This window comes from Schistocerca gregaria, chromosome 3 (assembly GCF_023897955.1).
Source record: "Schistocerca gregaria isolate iqSchGreg1 chromosome 3, iqSchGreg1.2, whole genome shotgun sequence".
Taxonomy (NCBI): domain Eukaryota; kingdom Metazoa; phylum Arthropoda; class Insecta; order Orthoptera; family Acrididae; genus Schistocerca; species Schistocerca gregaria.
The window spans coordinates 944,171,551-944,194,018 of NC_064922.1; the positions used below are offsets into that span (position 1 = coordinate 944,171,551).

The 22,468-nt window shown below is 38.5% G+C and overlaps 2 protein-coding genes across 2 annotated transcripts in view; one reads left to right on the forward strand and one right to left on the reverse strand.

Annotated features, from left to right (window-relative positions):
* Nucleotides 1-22,468, forward strand: part of LOC126355717 (solute carrier family 22 member 7-like) — a 488,802-nt gene that overhangs the window by 160,492 nt on the left and 305,842 nt on the right. The gene's annotated exons all lie outside the window — the stretch shown is intronic.
* Nucleotides 4,707-22,468, reverse strand: part of LOC126355873 (solute carrier family 22 member 5-like) — a 40,512-nt gene continuing 22,750 nt past the window's right edge. Inside the window, exons 3-5 of the mRNA XM_050006373.1 lie at nucleotides 20,322-20,536; nucleotides 17,691-17,878; nucleotides 4,707-5,526 (exon numbers count right to left, since the gene is read on the reverse strand). Of these exons, the coding sequence (XP_049862330.1) occupies nucleotides 5,338-5,526; nucleotides 17,691-17,878; nucleotides 20,322-20,536 (592 nt within the window). The 3' untranslated portion in view covers nucleotides 4,707-5,337. The remainder of the gene's footprint in view (nucleotides 5,527-17,690; nucleotides 17,879-20,321; nucleotides 20,537-22,468) is intronic.

Consider the following 22,468-nt stretch of genomic DNA (forward strand, 5'->3'; position numbering starts at 1 on the left):
CGAAAAATTGGTGTTTTGTGCAGATGCTAACTTTGATGGGTGGCCTGGGAGGAGCTAAATAGCAGAAGTTGTGAGGAAGGGAAATTTTGTGGGAATTTGTTCACTTCCCAGAGCAGGGGAAGCAACGCATAATTAACGCGACTTGCTCTGCAATTGGCGTAAGTGATTTTGCGGGAGGGGAAACCAAGGCCAAGAGCGGACTGGGAGAAGTCTCCATGGTGGTCTTCTGTTCCCAGCTTGCCTAGAGTGCGGACGTGGCGTTCGTTACTCAGCTTGCCTGAGAGAGAGTGATCATCTCTGCAGTTTAGGACTTAGCAAATGGAATGATTGAGCTTGGAGATAGAAAGTTTTGGTTCAGCTGTGTACTGAGCAAGATAGCTAGCGCAGCCTTGCAGCACCATGAGGCCAGCCGATGTCCTCACAACAACGTCGCCCCACCACGCTAAATTCGGTGTTATTGCGCCCCCTCTGGCTTGAATTAGGCCACTGATTAATTTGTGGGATCACGTCGGCAAAGTTTTCACGAGGGTATCATGTGCTGTGTATTAGGGAATTCTTCTCACACTTCACATTACACCTGGGTCAGTCAATAGGAATTAATTTTGATTTATTGCGCTTTACTCTACGTGAGCGCAATTTATTACCACTGCGTGTTAGGAGAGTCATGTAATGTGATGATTGAAGGTCGGGAGTTAAAATAAATCTGTGCTAATCGACTGCATCTGATTTCAATCAAGTAGTTGAAATCCCAAGTCACTTTGTTAATTAATTTTATGTTCAACATTGCATCTGGTATTCCATAGCTGAATATAACATGAATTCTGAATCAATTAATGTCAACACGGACACCGCAGTTCAATCAGGAGTCACAGGGCCTCATTACTTTCTTTGTGTTATCCGATATTGCGGCTGTTTTGCACTCTCTGTTGATCTGTTAGTCAATTAGATGGGGTGAACACACGCCAAAACCCGATAAGTGACAGGTGGGGTGTTAGAAGTGGGTGCATTCATAACAATTGGTATGTTTTTAAACTATAACCTTTTTTACAAATTAATTAGATTATATTAATTTAATTAATTCATAATAAATGTTATGCATTACAAACATATCAAGTGCACTCGATGTACCTGCTCACTACTGTTTATAAAAATCCAAGCACTAATTAAAATCTGTAGAGAAATAAACAAAATTTTACTAAAAAATAGTGGGGATTTTGAGTTCACTAGCATTAACTGAAAACATTAGTGATATGTTTTCATTCATAATTAAAATTCATATAGAATTAAACAAAATTTTAGTTGAAGATAATAGGAACTTAAAGCACACTAGAATTAATGTAAAAATTTCATCCAGCCATTTGAAAGAAAATCTGTCACACTTTATTCTGCTGGCACTGTCTTTATTGTATTTCATCGTACAGCGGTCCTTTTTTTTGCTGAATGTCACTGATGGACTTTTACTTGGATGCTAACTGTCGTCCACCCATCTTCTTGCTTGTTAATGTTGATGTCTTGGTCAGTAAACATTGGCACTCACAGAAAAAAGCTGCTAACAGCCGATGTTCTCATCTTCTGATAGGTGAGCTCCAGCATTTTACGACATTAGCATATAACAATAGTATAGGCTATCCGAATCAATCCCTTACCTATTCCGCTGTGCCCCATAGGGCAAGGAAATAACATTCACAAAATTTGTATATAGTTGGTTTTTGAGAAAGAAGTTGATTCGAGAACAAAAAGGCACCTCTGTTAGCGTTTTCCTGAACCAGCTACAGCTGCTAAACCCATCCAGAAAACTGTGGTTTGGTAGCATGGAGCAGCGTTCTCGTCTCTCCAGAGAGCAATAGAAACTTCAGTCAGTCGTCAGCCACTCTAGACAAAGGAGCTGCACAACGTTCCAGGTAGCTGTCAAGCTGACTAGACCGATTTACGTAAATTTCTCAGCTAAATGTTAACCAAATTTCAAAATTAAAAATTCTATTATAATCTAAATAAAAATATATATTCAAAAAAATAATAACAAATAAAATCGCAGATCATTAAATACTCAGTTTTATAGTTTAAAAATTCTCAGTTAATATTCTGTGTGGTGCATCAAATGTGAGCTTCTTCTTTCGATATGTAATTGCGTCCTTTAGCATTTTATCATTGCATGTGGCATATCGATTTACAATAGTCCTCTGAAATATTCTATATCCGAGTCATATTAATCACATAGATGGGATAGTTTGTTATAAAAATAACATCGCTCTTCGTCTGTATAATTTGCATGAAATGAAGACATGCATCACATGTCTTCAGGTAAAATATTTGGTGGATCCACATTTCTTGAGGAAATATTTCATTGCTTCTATATTTAATACAAATGTTCTAAAGTTTAATATGATCATTGAGTGACAAATAAACTGGCTCCTAGTTGTTAAGATTAGTTTGAAACACAAAAAACTAAATATGACAGATCGAACTCTATTGAATTTTAGTAATTCATGAGACCTAACTATAAATTTTGCTTGTTACCTAAACTACCAACTTCTACAATTTGTAATTCATAGTAAGATATTGGAATCTGCGGACTTTTCGGTATATTTTCTCATTTAACAATAGCATTTCAGTAGCTCTACAATTTCACCTTCTTTTGCAAGTGTATCTTGAATTCAACTCTAGCATTATTGTAGTCAGTCCATCTAAGAAGAGCATCTCCAGCACTGGAACTACAAGTAAAAATTATGGTAAGATCTCCTTCCCAACAAATTTTTTTGTAGTTGTTACAGAAACCACCATTGTATTCAGTGGATAAAACACTTCATCTCTCTTACTCTTTACTTTGTCTTTCTTAAGTATGTGCTCTTCCATAGTTAATTTATGATTAAGAAATGAAGTCAAACACAACAAAACTGATGAGCTCTATTCTAGACATAACATTACTTACTTCATTTATGGTTGTAAAATGAGACAGCTCTGTTGCATAATTATCTACTGATTTTGTATTAGATTTTTCATTGTAAGTTCGATAATCTGTATCATCAGCTCCAATAATACTAAAGTTCATGTACAACTGAGCTTTATTAGGATCAAGCTATTTGTCTCCTATGTTTATGTTAATTTTTGTGTCCCTGTTAGGCATATTTAGACTCTTTTTTGATTTCTCATTCACAGGCAATGAATGGAACTGATGGCTCTCTATTTTGTCCATTGTTTACTAAAGATAAAAATTTATTAGAGCATTACTAAAATAACAGTTACAGAGGCAGCATTGAAATCAATAAAATCATTATTTTCATCAGTTACAGTTATGTCCAATTCCTGTATAATATTAAAAACTGGAATATATACAGGATAATGTGGTTCATGGATTATTGATCACCAGATTCAGCATTAGACTTGAATGAAACAATAATATTAGGTCCTTGATGAAGATGATCACTATCCTCCACAAACATTCTACCAGCTGGAACAATGCCCTATATTGATGAATTCAAACAGAATAAATTTAGGACTATCATTAGCAACTGTTTTTTATCAGCTTCAATAATTTGATTACTAAATCCAAGCACAGTTCTAATACTAAAGTTTATATCCATATATAATTACATCACTCTCAATAATAATTCTATTTAAAATTTCACATGCTTAAATATGATTATTTGGCTTTGTTGAATGAATAAATTTTTCCAAGCTTTCCAAATTACATTGGCCAACAGGAATTTCAATCTTTTCTTAATCACAACACAATTTATTATTTTTTGTGTAATATAGGGAGTTAGAAATGTACAACTAGGGCAAATTATTAAATTTTTCTCATGCAAGTACAGTCAATTTTTTTGGGAACAGATGACTTACCACTCAACTGAAATAGTGAGTCATGTAATATTAATAAAATTTTATTTAATTACATGAACAGGTTGCAAACCAAAAATAAGAATTCCAGAGTGGAATCAGAAAATAAACAGGGAACGCTTTTACCTAATTATATGCCATATGCTGTAATAGCTACAAAGCTGTGGAATTCAACATTAATGATTGATACTTATATTCTAGCTCCAGGATGGTTGAACTGGAAAAAGAGAACTTACTTGTATGTTTATTCAAAAAGTTTATATTAACCACAAATCAAGAATTTATAAAAATGTATAAGAATGTGAAGATAAAAATAATGAGAAGATTACTATGTTTATTAAAAACATTGACCAAATTAGAGTATTAGATCTATATTTTACATTGCTGCTGTTGAGGAACAGAGGTCAAAAAACGTATAAACACTTTACAAAACTTTAAAAACACAAAATATTTTCGTCTTTTTAAAATTATTAAAACAAGCTATGATATATTTCAGATTGTAATTTAAATAATGATATTTGCTGTGTGTTTATTTTTAAAATTTTAAAAAATCCTTTAAATGACGGCCTTCATTTTACTAAATGTATGCAAAGAGAAGGTGGCGTTTATATCCATATATAATTACACCACTCTCAATAACAATTCTATTTAACATTTCACCTGCTTAAATGCGTTTTCGAAAGAATGTGGGAGTGAAGAGTTGAGGAGAAGGACCCAGAAAAGTGCTTTGGGGTTGCGAACTGTAACACACACACATGGAAGCAAGAAGAGATTTCTGTTAAAGATGGAAGGATGGGTAGATCTCTGGATGGGATTTCGTGGACAGGTTGTGGGAGGCGATTAATTTTTTTTTTTTGGGATAGGATGTGGAGCGCTTGTTGGTGTAACATGTGGTGGAGGAGGTAGTGGGTGGATACAGAGAGCGAGGAGGGTTGCATAGTATCATTTTTGGGGGAGTGTTAAAATTAAAGGTGTGGGTGTAAGGGGGTATAAATCCAGGCGACGTTGGCATAAAAGGATTAGTCCTCAGATTAAGGGTGTTAGTTGTGCAGCGTGTAGTTTTAGTCTATTGTGAGATTTTTTTCTTTGGACAGCCAGTATTTGCGGTTTGTATGTCGGTTTAGTTTGGTGTAGCGTTTATTGGATAGGGCGGTCATAAATGGTCAGACAGAAACCATGGAGATGGACGTGGAGATGGACCCTACAAGTAGTTCGTCCAGTAATTATTGCCTGTGTCTTGTAAAAACTGATTCTGCGGAGTCGCTAGTTGCACCAGAGAGTAAATTTATAATCTAATCATGGTCAGCCTTAGTTTTCGTGCTACTGTTTACAGATTAGAAAAAAAGTTCGAACTGCACTGTTAATCACTCATAGCAGGCCGAGCAAGTCATGTAAGATGTCAGCAAACAGAAGTCTTAGGCTGCTAGCGTCACATTAACATGTCAGCTGCTACACTATGACCAGTGTAGAACTACGCTATAAGGAAGTTCTGGAACTCGTTTATCCTGTGGCGTACTGAAGAGGTGGTTTTGGTTTCCAGCTCCAGTATGGTTGCCCTCTGCCAAAGACGGCACCATCCCTTAACGTTTCTGGTAATCGCCGCAACGCAGATTCTGGCAGGAACGACACAGAAAACGCTACCATCAACTCGAGGGCACAGAGGATGGCGAAGGGAAGTCGCTTGTCATCCTGCGAAAGGAAAACATACTTGTAAGTAGTGAGAATAAGAGGTACGAAACGCAGATACGTTTCCACGTGAATTAATACGACTCTAAAAGTCCCCTGACAACCATCCAACAGAAAGCATGCACCAGAAGGAGATTACAAAACCTATTAACTGGGCGAAAAGGGATTGTACCCCTAAACTATCCTCGTCATGTACCATGATCTGACCTATAGTCTGCTATGCCAGTGTTGCACTGACGTATTCTCCACCAAAGTTCTATTACTCCCTCTAAATCCGTGAGCATCATGAACCCTGTTCTCCATTTCAACATTTACTTAGTTTCCCTCATTGTACCCTTTACCACCCTTATCAAATTCCCACATCTCCTGCTACACAATGAGCACCTAAGCACACCTGACACTATCTGAAAACTCAACTTCAACATTCATTTTATCTAATTCTCTATTATCTAATTCTCTATTATCTAATTATCTAATTCTCTAATTTGCAAACCTGGTATATCCTTGTACCTACATTCAGTGCGATCCATATGAACTTGAACTATTTTATAACATTTGAACCTATAATGGGACGCATTTACAACTTTGGCAGCCAATATACAACTTGGAGATTAAATACATACATGCAGACATACAAAGACCTCATAGGAAATGCTGGAAGTGTCATCCACCAACATCGATGCACAACTGTATTCGTTTCACCATATCCCGTGGCGTTCTGCGACGTATATCCTTGCCAGTGTTGTTTATTTCGTGACTAATGGCTTCACGAACTTCTGCAGTTGTCCGTTGTCTGTTTTTGTTGTAAATTCCGATTTAAGATATGCCCAGCCTGACGAGGGGGAGGGGGGTCAGAAGGGGGTTGGTCAGGTGATCGGGGAGAGCACAAATTTTTTGAGATCATTGATCACCGTAGAAACGTGTTACAAGTTGCATAGAAGCGCAAAACATGTGTCATGTTGCTCTATGTTGTAGAATACCTGTTTTGTTTCGACGTCATCCAGCTGCTCCAGAAATGCATTGAAGATGCCCTTATAAACTGTAGGGTCTTCAGTCATATCAAGGAAAACGGGGCCAACAATTCTGGAAGCTGACACCGCGCGCCACACTCCAGCCTTTTCATCATATACTGCTGTTTCGTGGATGATATGGGGGTTAACACCAACCCAGCGTCTACTGCTTCGTGTGTTGGTGTAACCTGGAAGATGCAACCAGGCCTCACCTGTAAACTAAGTTATGGAGAGGCTGTTGAATTAGAAACTCCTGAAACGATCGCCAGTAAAGCATTCTTTTCTGATGATCTGTTTCTTGCATCGTTGCATCACATGCACTCAGTGTGAGTGCAATGCCGATTTAATCGGAGCTCTCTGACATGTGCCATATGAAATACCTGTCTCCTGGCTCAATCGGTGCAACGATTACCTTGGAGAGAACTTCTCTGCACATCATCACTAACATCTGCACTAAATGGTGGTCTATGATTGCAGCTGTAACCATTTAGCTCATCAGTTTTCAACAGCTTTTTTACAACTGATAAAATTGTTAGCTTTTCTGGAACATCGCGCACATTGAATTTTCTCTGGAATGTCCGTCCTGAGCCCGCATCTCGTGGTCGCGCGGTAGCGTTCTCGCTTCCCACGCCCGGGTTCCCGGGTTCGATTCCCGGCAGGGTCAGGGATTTTCTCTGACTCGTGATAGCTGGGTGTTGTGTGCTGTCCTTAGGTTAGTTAGGTTTAAGTAGTTCTAAGTTCTAGTGGACTGATGACCTCAGAAGTTAGGCCCCATAGTGCTCAGAGCCATTTGAACCATTTTGTCCGTCTGTTAGGACCGATTTTTCTCCTGAACAGGTTGGTGTATCATATTCAAATTGATTTCGCTGACTAATTGTAACATCTATGGTTTCTTGGATCTGTAAATGATTTAAGCTTCTAAGTCAAACCAGTCGACAGATTCGGCCATTCATGTCACATGTTTGGATATTGGCAAATTCATTCATCAAAGCCTATAAAGTACTTCTTGTTACTGTTGAATCACAATATTTGGCAAGAATCAAGATTTCACAGAACAAGTAAAGTAAAAAATCTCAAAATTATTCAAGTGTAATTATATTACATAAAAATTTCCTTTTCGGAATTATAACATAAATTCCATTCATCATCCATCAGAAGCATAATACACGAACACTAATGCATGCAAACACAAAATGTAAGTTGTACTTATGTTTTATAAATAAATAAATTATAAGTAAATAAATTATATGTAAATAAAACATATTTTATTAAATCTTCTGTATCTACATATATAATATGAAGACCCCTGTTCTCTTCTCTTTGTATGTCCGGGCTAGAATGAGTAACTACTGTTGAGGTTTTGACATGGTCTCAGAATACCTGAGACTCATAAATGGTATGGCGGACAAGGTGGGCAGCAATCAGCGGTTGTTTGCTGATGATGCTGTGGTGTACGGTAAGGTGTCGAATTTGAGTGACTATAGGAGGATATAAGATGATTTTGACCAAATTTCTGCTTGGAATCATGAATGTCAGTTGGCTATAAATGAAGAAAAATAAGTTAATGCGGATGAGTAGAAAAAAACTGTAATGTTCGGATGCTTGAGAGTGTTACTTCGCTTAAATATCTGGGCGTAAGGATGCAGTAGGTACTGGGAGATGAAGAAGCTTGCACAGGATAGAGTAGCATGGAGAGATGCATCAAACCAGACTCAGGACTGAAGACCACAACAACAACAACAACAACAACAACAACAACAACAATGTTGCAAAGCGATATGAAGTCTAATGAGTACTGGGGGATTGTGGAAGGGAATGTGAATGGTCTACTTCGGTTTATTGGGCTAATTCTAGGAAAGTATCGTTCATTTGCAAAGGAGACTGCATATAGGATGCTAGTGCAACCTATTCTTGGGCACTGCTCGAATGTTTGAGATCCATAACAGGTCGGCTTGAAGGAAGGTGTCCAAGCAATTCAGAGGCGACTTGCTAGGTTTGTTTGTTACGTATAGCATCGAACAACGCGCAAGTGTTACGGAGATGCTTCGGGAACTCAAAAGGGAACCCCTGGACGTAAGGCAACGTTCTTTTCGAGGGAGACTACTGAGGAAATTTAGAGGACCAGCATTTGAACCTGATTGCAGAACAATTCCGTTGCCTGCAACATACGTACACTGTGCGTGATGGCCACAAAGATAAGATACGATAAATTAGGGTTTATACGGAGGCATATAGCTACTCTTTTTTCCTCTCGTTCTATTAGGGAGCGGAAGAGGAAAGGAAATGAGTAATAGTGGCACAGGATATCATCCGCCAAGCACCGTAATGCGGATAGTGGGGTGTCGATATAGAAGTAAAAAAAATGTTTTGCTATTTAATTACGGCATATATTTCGATCTTACGCATATTTTAGACTTTTCAGCTATTCGTACCGCTGGCAGCCCATTCCCCATCACATGGGGCGAGGAGAATGAAACAATGAATCTTTTTTAATCTGCAGACCGTATTTCCTAAGACGACTGACAGAACACTTTCTTCACACAGTGTGGCACAGAAAGAAACCAGAAAAGACGTCTTAAAACCGCCAGAAGTTGTTATTTTAATATTTTTAATTGTTTTCTACTAGTTTCGATCTCAAGCGATCATCATGTTGACAAATATTATCAACATAACATGAGGGAATGATTCACTGACATCAAAAGTATAGCGAGAACACAGAAGCTCCTATACCAGCGGTTCTCAGCCTGGAGGTAATAGCTCCATGAGGGGTAAAATGAAATTTTCTGAGGGATAAAAAGTAAACGATTTGATTCTGTTTCAGTCACGAAACTAAATTACTTTCAAAAGATCATTACTCTTATCACAACTTTGTAGGACTCTAATATTGATTATATAACTCATCAATAACCACTTTTTTTCAATTAGTAGTACCAATGTGTTGGAGGTTACAGGTTCCTCATGTGGCCTACCCACTACACACGTATGTTGTGCTTTGTGCTGTACATTGCTGATGATAAAAGAGAGACATATACGTAACCAAGGATAAATATTTCAAGAAAATGTCTTCTCCAATTTATAGGTAGAAACTGCAGTGATCCAGAAACTGCTTCATAACTCGCTTTAATTGACAACACAACAAGCCAGTAACTATAAGTTGTGCACTATAGTGTTGTGCACGGTTTTATTATTATTTTTACAAGAGTGGTTAGATACAAAGCATTAACAGCCTGAAGTTGCCCAAATCTGCCAGTTCAGAAGTAACGAGCACAGCAATGAAGTGATGTACGAACAGTAAGTATGGCACACACATCTGAACTTGTTTGATTTCAAATGGGGCTGCAGCGTGCAGGTCAAACAAGTGCCGCAATGGAAAGCGGTAATGGAGGGGAAGCACGCCTTGTAAGAAGTGTCTACACTCACTGTGAGTAGTTAGCTTTCCTTTTCTGAGTAGGAGTTGTGATGCACCACGAATTCCTCACACATGCACACACAAACACACGTACACCAACTAAATATAATTCATCTTTTATCACTTTAAAAATAAAAGTGTTCCCAGAAAAGTCTTTCATTCTACACTTTAGCTAGGTGCTAAAGTTGGTGATAAGGTTGGGTGTGGGGGAGGGGGCAACAGATGGGAGGCCGTGGGGTTGGGGTACTAACTAATGTCTCATTCCACTAAGAAAGGTTGGGAATCACTGCCCTAAGCGAAGAATAAAGGCTTACAGCAGGGTTGTCCAACCCAGCAGCTCCAAAAACCACAGTGCCCATGATACGTTCTCCTTGCACCCTTCATAAACAAATATAGACACCGACATTTTGTGTTATTAAAACAAATTTCAGAAGAACACATTTTATTACAAAAAACTGTACTCGTTACTACTCTGGACAAACATTAGAATTTAGACCTCAGTTCTGTAATGGAAGACAGTCACTTTAGTCTCAACAAAACTATGCCAATGATCAGTATCACGGAATCTGTGTTAGACTGTCACAAAGATAAATCTGCACTTAGAACAGGTTTCTAAAAATTTAGAATACCAGTTATATCAGGACCTGAAAGAGTATGATTATTATTGACTTCTGTCTGATGGAAGCACAGATATTTTCGATATAGGAGAGTCGTACGTTTTTAGGATGGTCTTTCGTGATTTTATGTTAAGAAGGAGTTTTTAAAAGTGTTGCCACTTGATGAGCGTGAGACATATTTAATACATTCCTGACAGTTGCGAAAGTTAGGAAGTCTCCTGCCTAAACTTGTTGCTGTAACAACAGATGGGTTGCCATCAGTGACTCGGAAGAATAATGGATTTCTTGCTGTTTATGCAAGGATGATTCGTCTCCAGAATTTCTTGTAACTCGTGTAGAAAAACTACAGCCGATGAGCGATAAAATTCTTTCGAGCTTCCAGCACCAGCGAATGGTTTAAAATCCACGGGCTTTCGGTCCAATATTCCTCGGCCACTGTAAAGTGTTGACATTCTTTTGTTGCTTTTGTCGTCCTGCATATAGCAGCACTGCCTTCTGTGACGTCACATTTTCACTTAACGAGCACCGTCAAGAAAATATCGATCCAGTCTGACAGACTCACATTTAGATGACACATTAAGAACAGCTCGTAGCAGGTACACATCAGATGTTTCTGAACTTACAGTGATTATGCAGTACTAAATTTCACGTTAATTATGTAAGTTGTAAATCCCTGCTATTTTAATTATAATTCTTTGAAATACTATTACAGTACTATACGTTTGTGTTAGTAGCAATTGCAGTAGACATGCTAAAACAGCGACTATGTTGACGACAGCAAAAGCATCCCCTTAGGCATGAGTTAAATGTGCCAAAACAATAAACACATAAGAAAGATGGACAGCACTGCTGTACAGTGTTGTTCAATTTTTAGACATCACATGAACAACTTATGAGTGCCGATTTGTAACACCATATCTCGAATTCTCTACTGATTTGTTTTGCTTTTGTTGCATTTAATGTTACATAGTTGAGCTTCAGTAAATGTTGTTTGAATGAATCAATAACACAAAACTGTATACTCCTTTCTTTGTGAGAACTTTGATGTCTTGATTTGATTCTATGCAACGTAGTGTATCTGTCATTTAAATTCTTTGTCCCATTTGGAGGGAACAATTTCTGTGTGAAAAATTTTTGGTAGAAATGTCAATATGTGCAAATGTTCTGTTTTATTTCATGTATTTGGTTACTGTTATGTAAACTGCTGATCCTCACTTAGGGCTCTTAGTTATTCTGTATGTAAAAGTTGTTGTGGTTCCCCTCAGGAATGGACCTGTGTAGCGCGCGCAAATTGTGGCTGGCCTATGTAGGAAAGGTGGAAGTGATAGTCAGTCGGCGACGAGCTACGACTCATGTAAATGTTGCATATTGCGCTGGTTCCGAGAAAGGCTTTTGCTTCCGCTTTCCAATGCCATTCTGGAATTTGTATCTATCATCGCCACCAAGAAATGACAGAGTCCAGCAGTTCTACCTGCAATTCCACCTACCAACATGCAATGGCCACCGCATTGCGCAATCACTGTGTCGGAATGCCATAATAATGTACAGTGAAGGATCAGCTCATTGGATGCTTTAGTGTGCACAAATATAAGGTAACTTATAACTGAATTCATGTATTTACCTTGATTTTTTCCTTGTCATAACACCTCTCAGGTTCCTCTCCGTTTGAACTAAAGTGATTACCGAGTGTCCCTACTGAAAGAACATTAAAGACCAGTGTTTTTGCTAATTAATGCCTCTTGAACATAGTAAAAAGAAAGTTAAAGTTAATGTGGCAAGAGAGTGAGTTAAAGTTAATGATGCTTGCTGAAAATAATTTTCCTAGTAAAACTGCTTATTAATGTGTTGTTACCAACTTCAAATCAAGAATTCTTAAGACTGAGGCTTATAAAGTTTTGCTTAGTAAATGATCACATTACTGCCTGTCGTGAATCGCAGAAGGTGAGTCAGTCTCTTACATATATGTTAATTTTGTCTCTCACTGTAGTAAAAGTGGAAAACTGCAGTTGTGAAACGTTATATACTCGTGTTTGCTAAGTGTTTGTTTCTTTTGTGTATTAGAAGTGCATATTAATAGTATAACAGGATCCACAGTTTGTCTATTGTGTTAATGCTCGGTAACAAGTAACGGAAAGAAAACCATAATTTCTTTATTCAAATGATAGTGAAAAGCAACCTGTTAGTGGATTCCAATTAACTTTCATTTTAAATAGTTAAGTATTTAACTGAGAGAGTCTTAACCTATATCCAATTAATGATTCTGCAGTGAATAGTAATAATAACGTTATAAAGACCATTCAGTTTGTGTAAGCCCTGAAAGTAATAGTGTGTTTCTGTATCTGTTATATTTATGCAAATAGTTTGTTCTGCTCTGTTAACGTCCGATCTTGACCGTGAACAAATGCAGGTGTCAGAGTTCGTTGCACTCGCGTGTGGCAAAATATAAGTTGTGTTTGTCCATTGAAGTTACTTATACCTACTTTCTTAAACAAGAACGTTAATCTTTCTCTTGCCTAATTAGGCTGGCGACGGTTTTATTTATCCATTGAACAGTGCAGATAGGCAAAATTTTGTTTGTTCAAATATTTACATAATTCTGACTTTCATTTCCGATAAGCGACCTCTGTTAGGTACAACACGGCCAACATAACAAAATTCCTCTCAGAGAGTAACACTGCTCTGTTGCTTTATACCATAATTGCTTTAACAAGATAGTTTTATTTCACTATCTGCCTACAACTTTAAGGTTACGGTATAGCAGTAGCGGACGGTAGTGTTATACATTGTATAACGCGAAAGCAGCTCCGAATAACTGTCGGAAAACTGGTACACATTGGAAAGCCACAAAATTGTGAAAGCGGCAAAATTGTTTACCAGTATTCATTTCAGGCTTCAGAAGGTTCTTGCCATAAGCGGTTTAAGGAAATCGCGGAGAAGGTAAATCTGGATGGCTGGAGGGGCCTTCAATCATCGCTGTCCCGAAGATCGCTCCAGCCCATAACACACCATCACGCTGTTCGGTCTACCGTCGCCGCATACCGTTCACTTCTGGAAGTGAGAGCCCAAGCCCGCCCGGTTAGCCGTGCGGTCTAACGCACTGCTTTCCAGGCGGGAAGACGTGCCGGTAACCGGCACGAATCCGGCTGGCGGATTAGTGTATATTGCTCCCTCCTCCGTATATCTCGCGAAGAGACCATGAGGATAGAGATTAGAGCACACAGAGGCATACTGAGAATTTTTATGTCCACGAACGAGACTGGAATAGAAGGGAGAACCGATAGAGGTACTCAAGGTACCCTCGGCCACACACCGTCGGGAGGGTTGCAGAGTATGGATGTAGATGTAGATGATAGCGAAGTGCCACGGCCGGCACCAGAACTATATAAGCAAAGTGGTGAAGAGAAATCCCTTAAAAGAACGAACAGTGCAATTGAAGTACGCGTGTAAAGGAGAGAAAGAACTACAAGTGTATAGTGGCTCATTTGACATTTCTTCGGACAATTCGCCCTAGGAGGCAATATGAAGAAACGTAATATTTTTTTCTTATTGATAAATGTATAGATAATTATTGGACTCTCATACCGAAGATTCATTTGAAAAGTGTTTAACACTGATGGACAAAGGAAGATTTACGCTCTTCGTTTATTACTTTTTATAATAGTTTCCTTTCGTTGTTCTCATGTCCTGGTGATAAGAAGTATAAACGAAGTGCTCTGTACTTCCAAGTGAACTTCTCGAACAATACGATTTTCTCATTTACGAGACCATGAATCACAGCTTCTGTAACTCTGGAAGATTGTTATTATTTTAATTTTGTATGGAGAATTTAGATGGAGGCAACGATCTTCACGAGGGCGCTGTTCGACAACAGAGGTACGTGAATGTGTTCATCTCTTTCCCTTCGTGGCCGCCGACGTCAATTTCAATATCCAGATCATATTTGCCACGACATTCAGAACCTGCAGTCTTTCTTTTCATTTAATTACGAAGCATGATTATTTTCTTTCTCAGATGAATATATGCATTTTAACCACACTTCTTTTCCACAGGCCAGGTGGAATGAGAGTACTTAGAATGTACGTGCCTCTATTTTGATCGTACGTTCGCATGCAGCTGAATGTGTACCGCCGTAACTATACTCATGAACCATTTTCCTTACAGTATTAGTTCTTATTTTGAACGACTCACACGCGAGTGTGCGTGTCTTATTTTGTGTAGTCAGTCGTAAGTATTCCTTAATTTAGTTTAGTTTAGTTATGTCATGTTCCGTAGATCATTTTCGCCATTATTTTATCGATATGATGTGGAACAAGTAAGATTACAATATATATATATATATATATATATATATATATATATATATATATATATATATAGAGAGAGAGAGAGAGAGAGAGAGAGAGTTCTAATATTAATATTACTGAAATGTTTAGTGCTACACAGACAACTACATTTAGAGGTTCTTACCAGTTCAGAAACAGAAACTCGTCCATGAAATAAAAGGAGTTGTCCAAAAGAAATGATTTTACGCTAGATTTAAAACTTGATCTGCTACCTGCCAGACACTTTATGTTGTTGGGAAAACGATCAAAGATTTTTGTTGCTGAATTAATGTACTCCTTTTTGAGCAACTGACAGCTTCAATAACAGATAGGAAAGATCATTTTTTTCTCATGTTGTACTATGAACATCACTGTTCTCACGAATTGAGTGGATTATTTCAAACGAATTTCATTGGCGAATATATGTACTCTGATGGTGCAGGTAAAATACCTAACTCCTTGAACAGGTGCCCACGTGACGTCCTTGGGTAAACAGCACTAATTATTCTCATTGCTCTCTTTTGTGCAATCAACACTTCATGCCTAAGTGGTGAGTTACCCCAGAAAACTATTCCATAAGACATTGTTGAGTGGGAATATGCAACGTACGTTAGGAGGCTGATCTGTTTATTACCAAGACTAGCGATTATATGAAGAGCGAAAGAAGCTGAACTTAATTGTTTGAGAAGCTCAGTAATATGCCTCTTCCATTTCAAGTTGTCATCAATGTGAACACCCAAATACTTGGAGAAATATGCCCTCTTAGCCCTGTTCATATGCTACATCAATTATCGGTATGACTCTGTTTGGTGTACAGAATTGGATACAGTGGGTTTTTTCAAAATTAAGGGAGAGTCCATTTTCTGAGAACCACTTAATAATTCTTTGGAAGACATACTTAACACTATTTTCTTCTGCTTTTCCTGGAGTGGGATTTATTATAACACTCGTGTCATCAGCAAAAAGTACTAGTTCTGCTTCCTGAATGTTAAGTGAGAGATCATTCACAAGAATAAGGAACAGCAGGTGACCCAAAATTGAAATCTGTGGTACTCCCTTTGTGATAACTCCCAATTCATTAGAATTTACCACCCTCCCAACATTATTTGTGCTATTCAGCACAGCTTATTACTTTCTGTTCGTTAAGTATGATTCAAACCTGCTGTGTGTATAGCCTTCAATTCCATAAAACCTGTGTTTTTCTAACAGTGTGATGATCTACACAGTCAAATGCCACGGAAAGATCACAAAAAAACCAACTGGCGATAATTTGTTATTTAGGGCTCGTACTGTTTGATGGGTCAATGTGTAGATAGCATTGTCAGTCGAGTAAACTTTCCACAATATGAACTGTGACATGCTGAGTAAATTATTTTCACTTAAATGTGAGACTACTCTTGAATACATAACTTTTTGGAATATTTTAGAAAATGAAGTCAGAAATGAGAATGGTCTATAATTATTTAAGTCACTCTTGTCCTCTTTCTTATGAAGAGGTTTGACAATTGCGCATTTCAGTCTGTCTGGAAAACTTCCCCGTGCCAGCGAAGCATTACATACATAAGTAAGGACTCCACTTATTAAATTAGAATAACTGTTCAAATTTCTGTTAGAGACTCCATCAACACCAGATGAGCTCTTGTTTTTCAGTATATTTATAAATCCCTTAATTTCAGTGGGGGATGTTGGTGCTATTTCTAAAGGCCTAAAGTCCTGGTGAGTGACATTTTTAACATATTTTTTGCTTCTTCAACTGAACTCTTTAACCCAATTTTTGCTGCTACATTCAGAAAGCGATTGTTAAAAAATACTTGCAACTTGTGAATTATCACTCAAAACATCGTCATTTAGCTTTATTGCCATGGTATGCTGTTCACTGTGAGGTTGACCCGTCTCCCATTTGACAACATTACCTACGGTTTTAATTTTATTATCCGCATTATTAATTTTTGCCAGAATATTATGTCAGAACGTTAATTTTAATATTCAGTGGCTTAGTTTCCACAACTGACCTTTACCTCTGTCGCAACGGCGCTTCACACGAAATATTTATTCCGCGACATTCATACTAACTCTCATTTCAAAATTATGAGACCAGCTGACAAGGTTTTTAACAACTGAACAGGGCGCTTACACGTCATTCTTTACACCTCCTCAAGTGTCACTTAGAACTGACTACTAAAACGGATGGGTTAAGAACCCCTCATCGACCATTGTATGCCATCCTTTTTTTACTCCCTACGTACAGTCACTGTGCTATCACTTTGGAACTCCCGACTGATTACCTCATCTGATTTCGTTGGACTGTTGAGGAATACACTCCGCAATGCTCGATGGTCCCAGTTGGTCAGTACATGAGGTCTGACGAAGTCTGTCTGATTTTGGTTTAGCTGTGGTGGTCCCTTCGTGTTTTCACTTCACATAATTAGGTGAAAGCCAGTGGATAGTCCACCTTCGAAGTGACTGAGCTCTTTCGACAGTCCAATTCTGGTGTTCCTGCTTCTCTACTGACAACGCAGTGCTCTTCGCCTCGTATTATAATGGTGCGTCTGTCTCTCGTGACATCTAGTGGTCGATTCCGCTTTACAGAAGGGGGTCCCGATAGTACAGATAGTGTACGTCTGAGGAACTAATAGTGTACTTAGTGCTTCTTCGATCGTGTGCTCTCAAATTTTTAACAGTATACTTCTGTACCATCCAAAACACCTCCCATGATGCGTCTGCGACTGAACTTGGACGAAAAACCTCGTAATTGAGCAGTAACGCTTTTTTCCACCTACTGATGTGCGACATCTCACATTTCACGTACCATCAGCGCCAGGTAGGGCAGGGAAGACATGGAAATCCCAGCAACAGCATACTCAACACTCGTAGCGATCTGGCGGAGACACGTGGGGTGCAACTCGATGCTCTGCAGGTTGGCCATGCCCATACCGGCGACGGTGCTCAACTGCATCAGCATGGTCGCCATCACGATGGCTGCGCCCTCGATGTGTTCTGTGCAGAAAGAAAAGGTTTGTATGTTCAGTTCTGAGAAAGAGATATACGTTCACCTGCCAATTACAGAGCGAGCTAACATATTAACCTTTTCTCCCTTCCCTTGGAAAGAAATTAAACAGGAACACCACAACCTTACTATAACAGACTGAAGACACATTATGTACGCCATCTGTCTGTGAATTCTGCAAACTTTGTTTCAGCACTTTCGGTTTTAGCTTTTTGTGTTACTGTAGTTCGAGTGTAGACATGGAAATCCAGCCTGGCACAGACACACATAGGTGTTAACAAACAGCTGAGAACCGTATCCAGGCTGTAATTCATAATATGGGCAACTCTTTTGACCCTTTACCTCTTTTTTCTACAGGTTCCAGACGTACGCTCATAATTTAATGATAACAATTGAAATTTGATCAGTATGGATATGTTAATCAAGTTTCAGATCTAAGATTCCTTTTTTTATTAAATGTTTGAATTCCCTTCTTGATGTAATATATCCCATTTTAACTCAATTTGTTTGAAATACTCCAATTTTTTTCTACATTTACATTATATTCTGTCTGTGTTATTGACAGTCATAGTGTTACACTTTGTAGCCGACTCTTTACTATAAAAGTTTAAATTAAAACAGATGCACCATTTCACTTCTTCTTCATTTTTACTTCAACCGTTTCTGCTTTTGCTAAGTGTAACTAGAATTATTTAATCTTGTCAAGAGCTCCAAACAGTCAGTATAAAGGACATAAAAGGTACCATAATTATCTTCAATAAATAGTATGTTCATTGAACTATGCAGTTAATTTATAAGTATTCAACCCACTATTTTGTATTATATTTGTATCGCAACACATCAAACATTTTAACAAATTGTAGCAATAATGATTGGAATATACTATCTTTAAATGTACATCTGACAAGTATTTGGTATATCGTGAATAAAGAAACCTATGATCAAATAATATAGGAATAATATAAATTCTGCAGAGATTCTACAGCATTTTCAGTATTTTAGATTAGGCACAAAAGCACTAATCATAACATTTATCTCTTGTAAATATATTATCCAGTTCTTTAATATGTGATCACAATATTTTGTTTCAGTACACACATTGTAACTGAATTTCATACTGTTTCTTAAACAACTATTTTATGTATAATTATAATAGGAATTGCCAACAGCTTACAGCAGAAATAACTTATAATTATTTGTTTTTGTATATTTCCTAAGCAAGGAATTTTGGATTGAATCCATGTTTCTGGGCTTGAGTTGAATTATGAGCTGTGGATGGTCTCCACTTTCAGAATTGATTATATTTTGTAGCTGTATACAGTGCTTGCACCAAACAGTTGATTTAACAAATGTCATGTTCCTCTGATAATTTACTCGGAAATTATAGTGCTGATTATGGTAAATGAGACTCGTAATTCAGCTTTATCAGTTCATGTAGATCGCGTTTCATTTACAGGGATATCTGTGGCCGAAAAACAGGCAACAACCAGAAGTTGTGAACCACTAAGACTGCTATCTAGCACCAGCAAACTGGTTTTTTCCCTATGTTATATATTTTTTGTTTTTATTTTTATTTTTTTGTCTCATTTTTGTTCTGCCCTATTGTAAAGTGGCTGAATATTGACACAGAGAGTCCCTAAATTCGCTTCATGATTTAGGTCAAATTTCAGTAGACTTCTGTTTATGTTACTATTGATCACACTGTCAGCATTTTTGCTATTCTTTTCGTGCTGATTAAATTTATGAATTACCTGTATAGCTGTACATTGTATTAATCAGCATATTCCAGTATTTTTTGTGTCCAGTTAGGGCAGTATATCGTTTTAGCACTTGTATTGTATCCCCTATAAAACCTGCTAACCCATTCATGATCGATTCAGTTACTTACAATGACTTATTGCTGTAAATAGGAAACTAAGTGCATTACCCCTTGCTCGAAACAGAACAGTTTCCTCCACTAGGCCATTAGGCCAAGGTGAATATACGGCAGAACAACCCTTCCACCATACCAAATTTGCGTTGGGGATGGTGTTCTAAACATTCGAGTATGTAACAGCGTATATTAAACATCATCACGTCTTACTGTACTTGGTCATTTATTACTGATTTTCATCAGTGTCTAACATGTGGTTTTTAATCATTGCCACAGTCTATGAGCAACGGGAAAAGCGAAAATACTTTTTTAAATAATCTGTTTACTTCTCTTTCAGTTTTACCCATCTCCAATCTGTTAGTATCACTCCATCATAGTCTCTACACAAGATGACTGTACGTTGACTTTGCTCCATCCCTACTGATTTCATTATTGACCCAGCTGGTTACCGCAGCAGTCTTCTCTGTCTATTGGACACCTAACTGTGATCCCTTACGATTTTCATCCCATTTTAGACAAAACAGAGGCTAAAGCAGCAAAGACGCATGGGTGCAGCTCACCAGTCAGCAGGTAGAAGACGAGGAGACTGGCCAGTGCAGCCAACAGTGCACTGGCGACACTGGACCAACGGCGACCGAACCTCGCCCCACAGTAGTTCACCATGAAGTGGCCGGGCAGCTTGGCGGCTCCCTGCGCCACTATCCCAAGGAAAGGGTTCGCGCTCAGTCGGCTCACCGCCATCACCAGTGAGTACATAGCTAGCAGGTGTACCGACCTAGTAACAACCAGAAATGGGAACATTATTCCGTATCGTTCAGAGTCTCAACTTGAACGGACTCCTTTAAGTGGGCTTACGACACATTCTTTACTGTACAGTCTGTTTAAAAATTGTCATCAAGTGATGATTGTACGAAAATGAACTTAAATATACGAGTTTTGCATCGTCAAACAAAGAAAATTACGAAGATTCTACACAGATGTTAAATGGTCTTAATGCTAGGTCCACATATAGTATGACAGATGGATGGTCAGTCTGAAGCTCATTTCCATATCTACATCTACATCTACATCTACGTGATTAATCTGCTGTTCACAATAAAGTGCCTGGCAGAGGGTTCAATGAACTACATTCATGCTGTCATTCTACCGTTCTACTCTCGAACGGCACGTGGGGGAAAAAATTGTTCCGTGCCAGCCCTCATTTCTCTTATTTTATCGCGATGATCATTTCTCCCTATGTAGGTGGGTGCCAACAGAATGTTTTCGCAATCGCAGGAGAAAACTGGTGATTGAAATTTCATGAGAAGATCCCGTCGCAACGAAAATCGCCTTTGTTTTAATGATTGCCTTCCAGTTCACGTATTGTTTGTGTGACACTATCTCCCCTATTTCGCGATAATACAAAACGAGCTGCCCTTTTTTGTACTTTTTCGATGTCATCCGTCAGTCCCACCTGATGCGTACACCACACCGCACAGCAGTACTCCAGAATAGGGCGGACAAGCGTAATGTAAGCAGTCTCTTTAATAGATCTGTTGCACCTTCTAAGTGTTCTTCCAGTGAGTCGCAGTCTTCGGTTTGCTCTACCCACAACATTATCCATGTGATCGTTCCAATTTAGGTTATTTATAATTGTAATACCTAAGTATTCAGCTGAATTTACAGCCCTCAGATTTGTGTGACTTATCGCGTAATCGAAATTTAGCTGATTTCTTTTAGTACTCATGTGAATAACTTCCTACTTTTCTTTATTCAGGGTCAATTGCCACTTTTCGCACCATACAGATATCTTTTTTAAATCATTTTGCAAGTCGTTTTGATCTTCTGATGACTTTACAAGACGGTAAATGACAGCATCATCTGCAAACAATTTAAGACGGCTACTCAGATCAGGAACAATAGAGGGCCTATAACACTTCCTTGCGGAACGCCGGATATTAGTTCTGTTTTACTCGATGACTTTCCGTCTATTACAACGAACTGTGACATTTCTGACAGGAAATCACGAATCCAGTCGCACAACTGAGGCGACACTCGGCAGGCACGCAGTTTGATTAGAGGACGCTTCTGAGGAACGGTGCCGAAAGCCTTCTGCAAATCTAAACAAGCCCTCTTGATCTGATGTTCTTGGTAGCTACAGTAACGTGGATTGTCAGTTCTATTAATTTAAGGCCACTTCATTTCCTGATATGTACATTACCTAAGTTCACGGCCGAGTTCAGCCTTCCCATCCAGACTATTTTCAAGTGGAACAGAAAACTGTGCTGTTGTAAAGCAACTTCAAGCAATCAGCGTCAGGTATTCTCTGAAGATGGAGAAGCTAAGAACCATCGGTTCTGGCAGAGTGACATCGAAAGATGGAACCTCTACCTCTACATAGCCCCACTGGAAGAAATCGCATACTGAAGGACTGATCAGGTAACCCGTGGTCAGAAAGGGTTGTGTACAGCTGATAACTGAATAGTTCATCAGCCTTGTCGATATGTAAGTACGGCCAGAGAAGCAGTGACAAGAGACACTTTGCACCGAGATATCAACGTGTCCACGTCGGATGACGTCAAAGCTAGGAAGACTAGAATCCGTTTCCGTAAAATTTGGAAGTGAACTAGCGAGGACGTACACCGTCTTGGATCGCTTAGATTTCACAGAAGTAACAGTCTGTGTGCCACGAACAATGTTGACAAAACCGCGTGCCATGTGGCGGGAT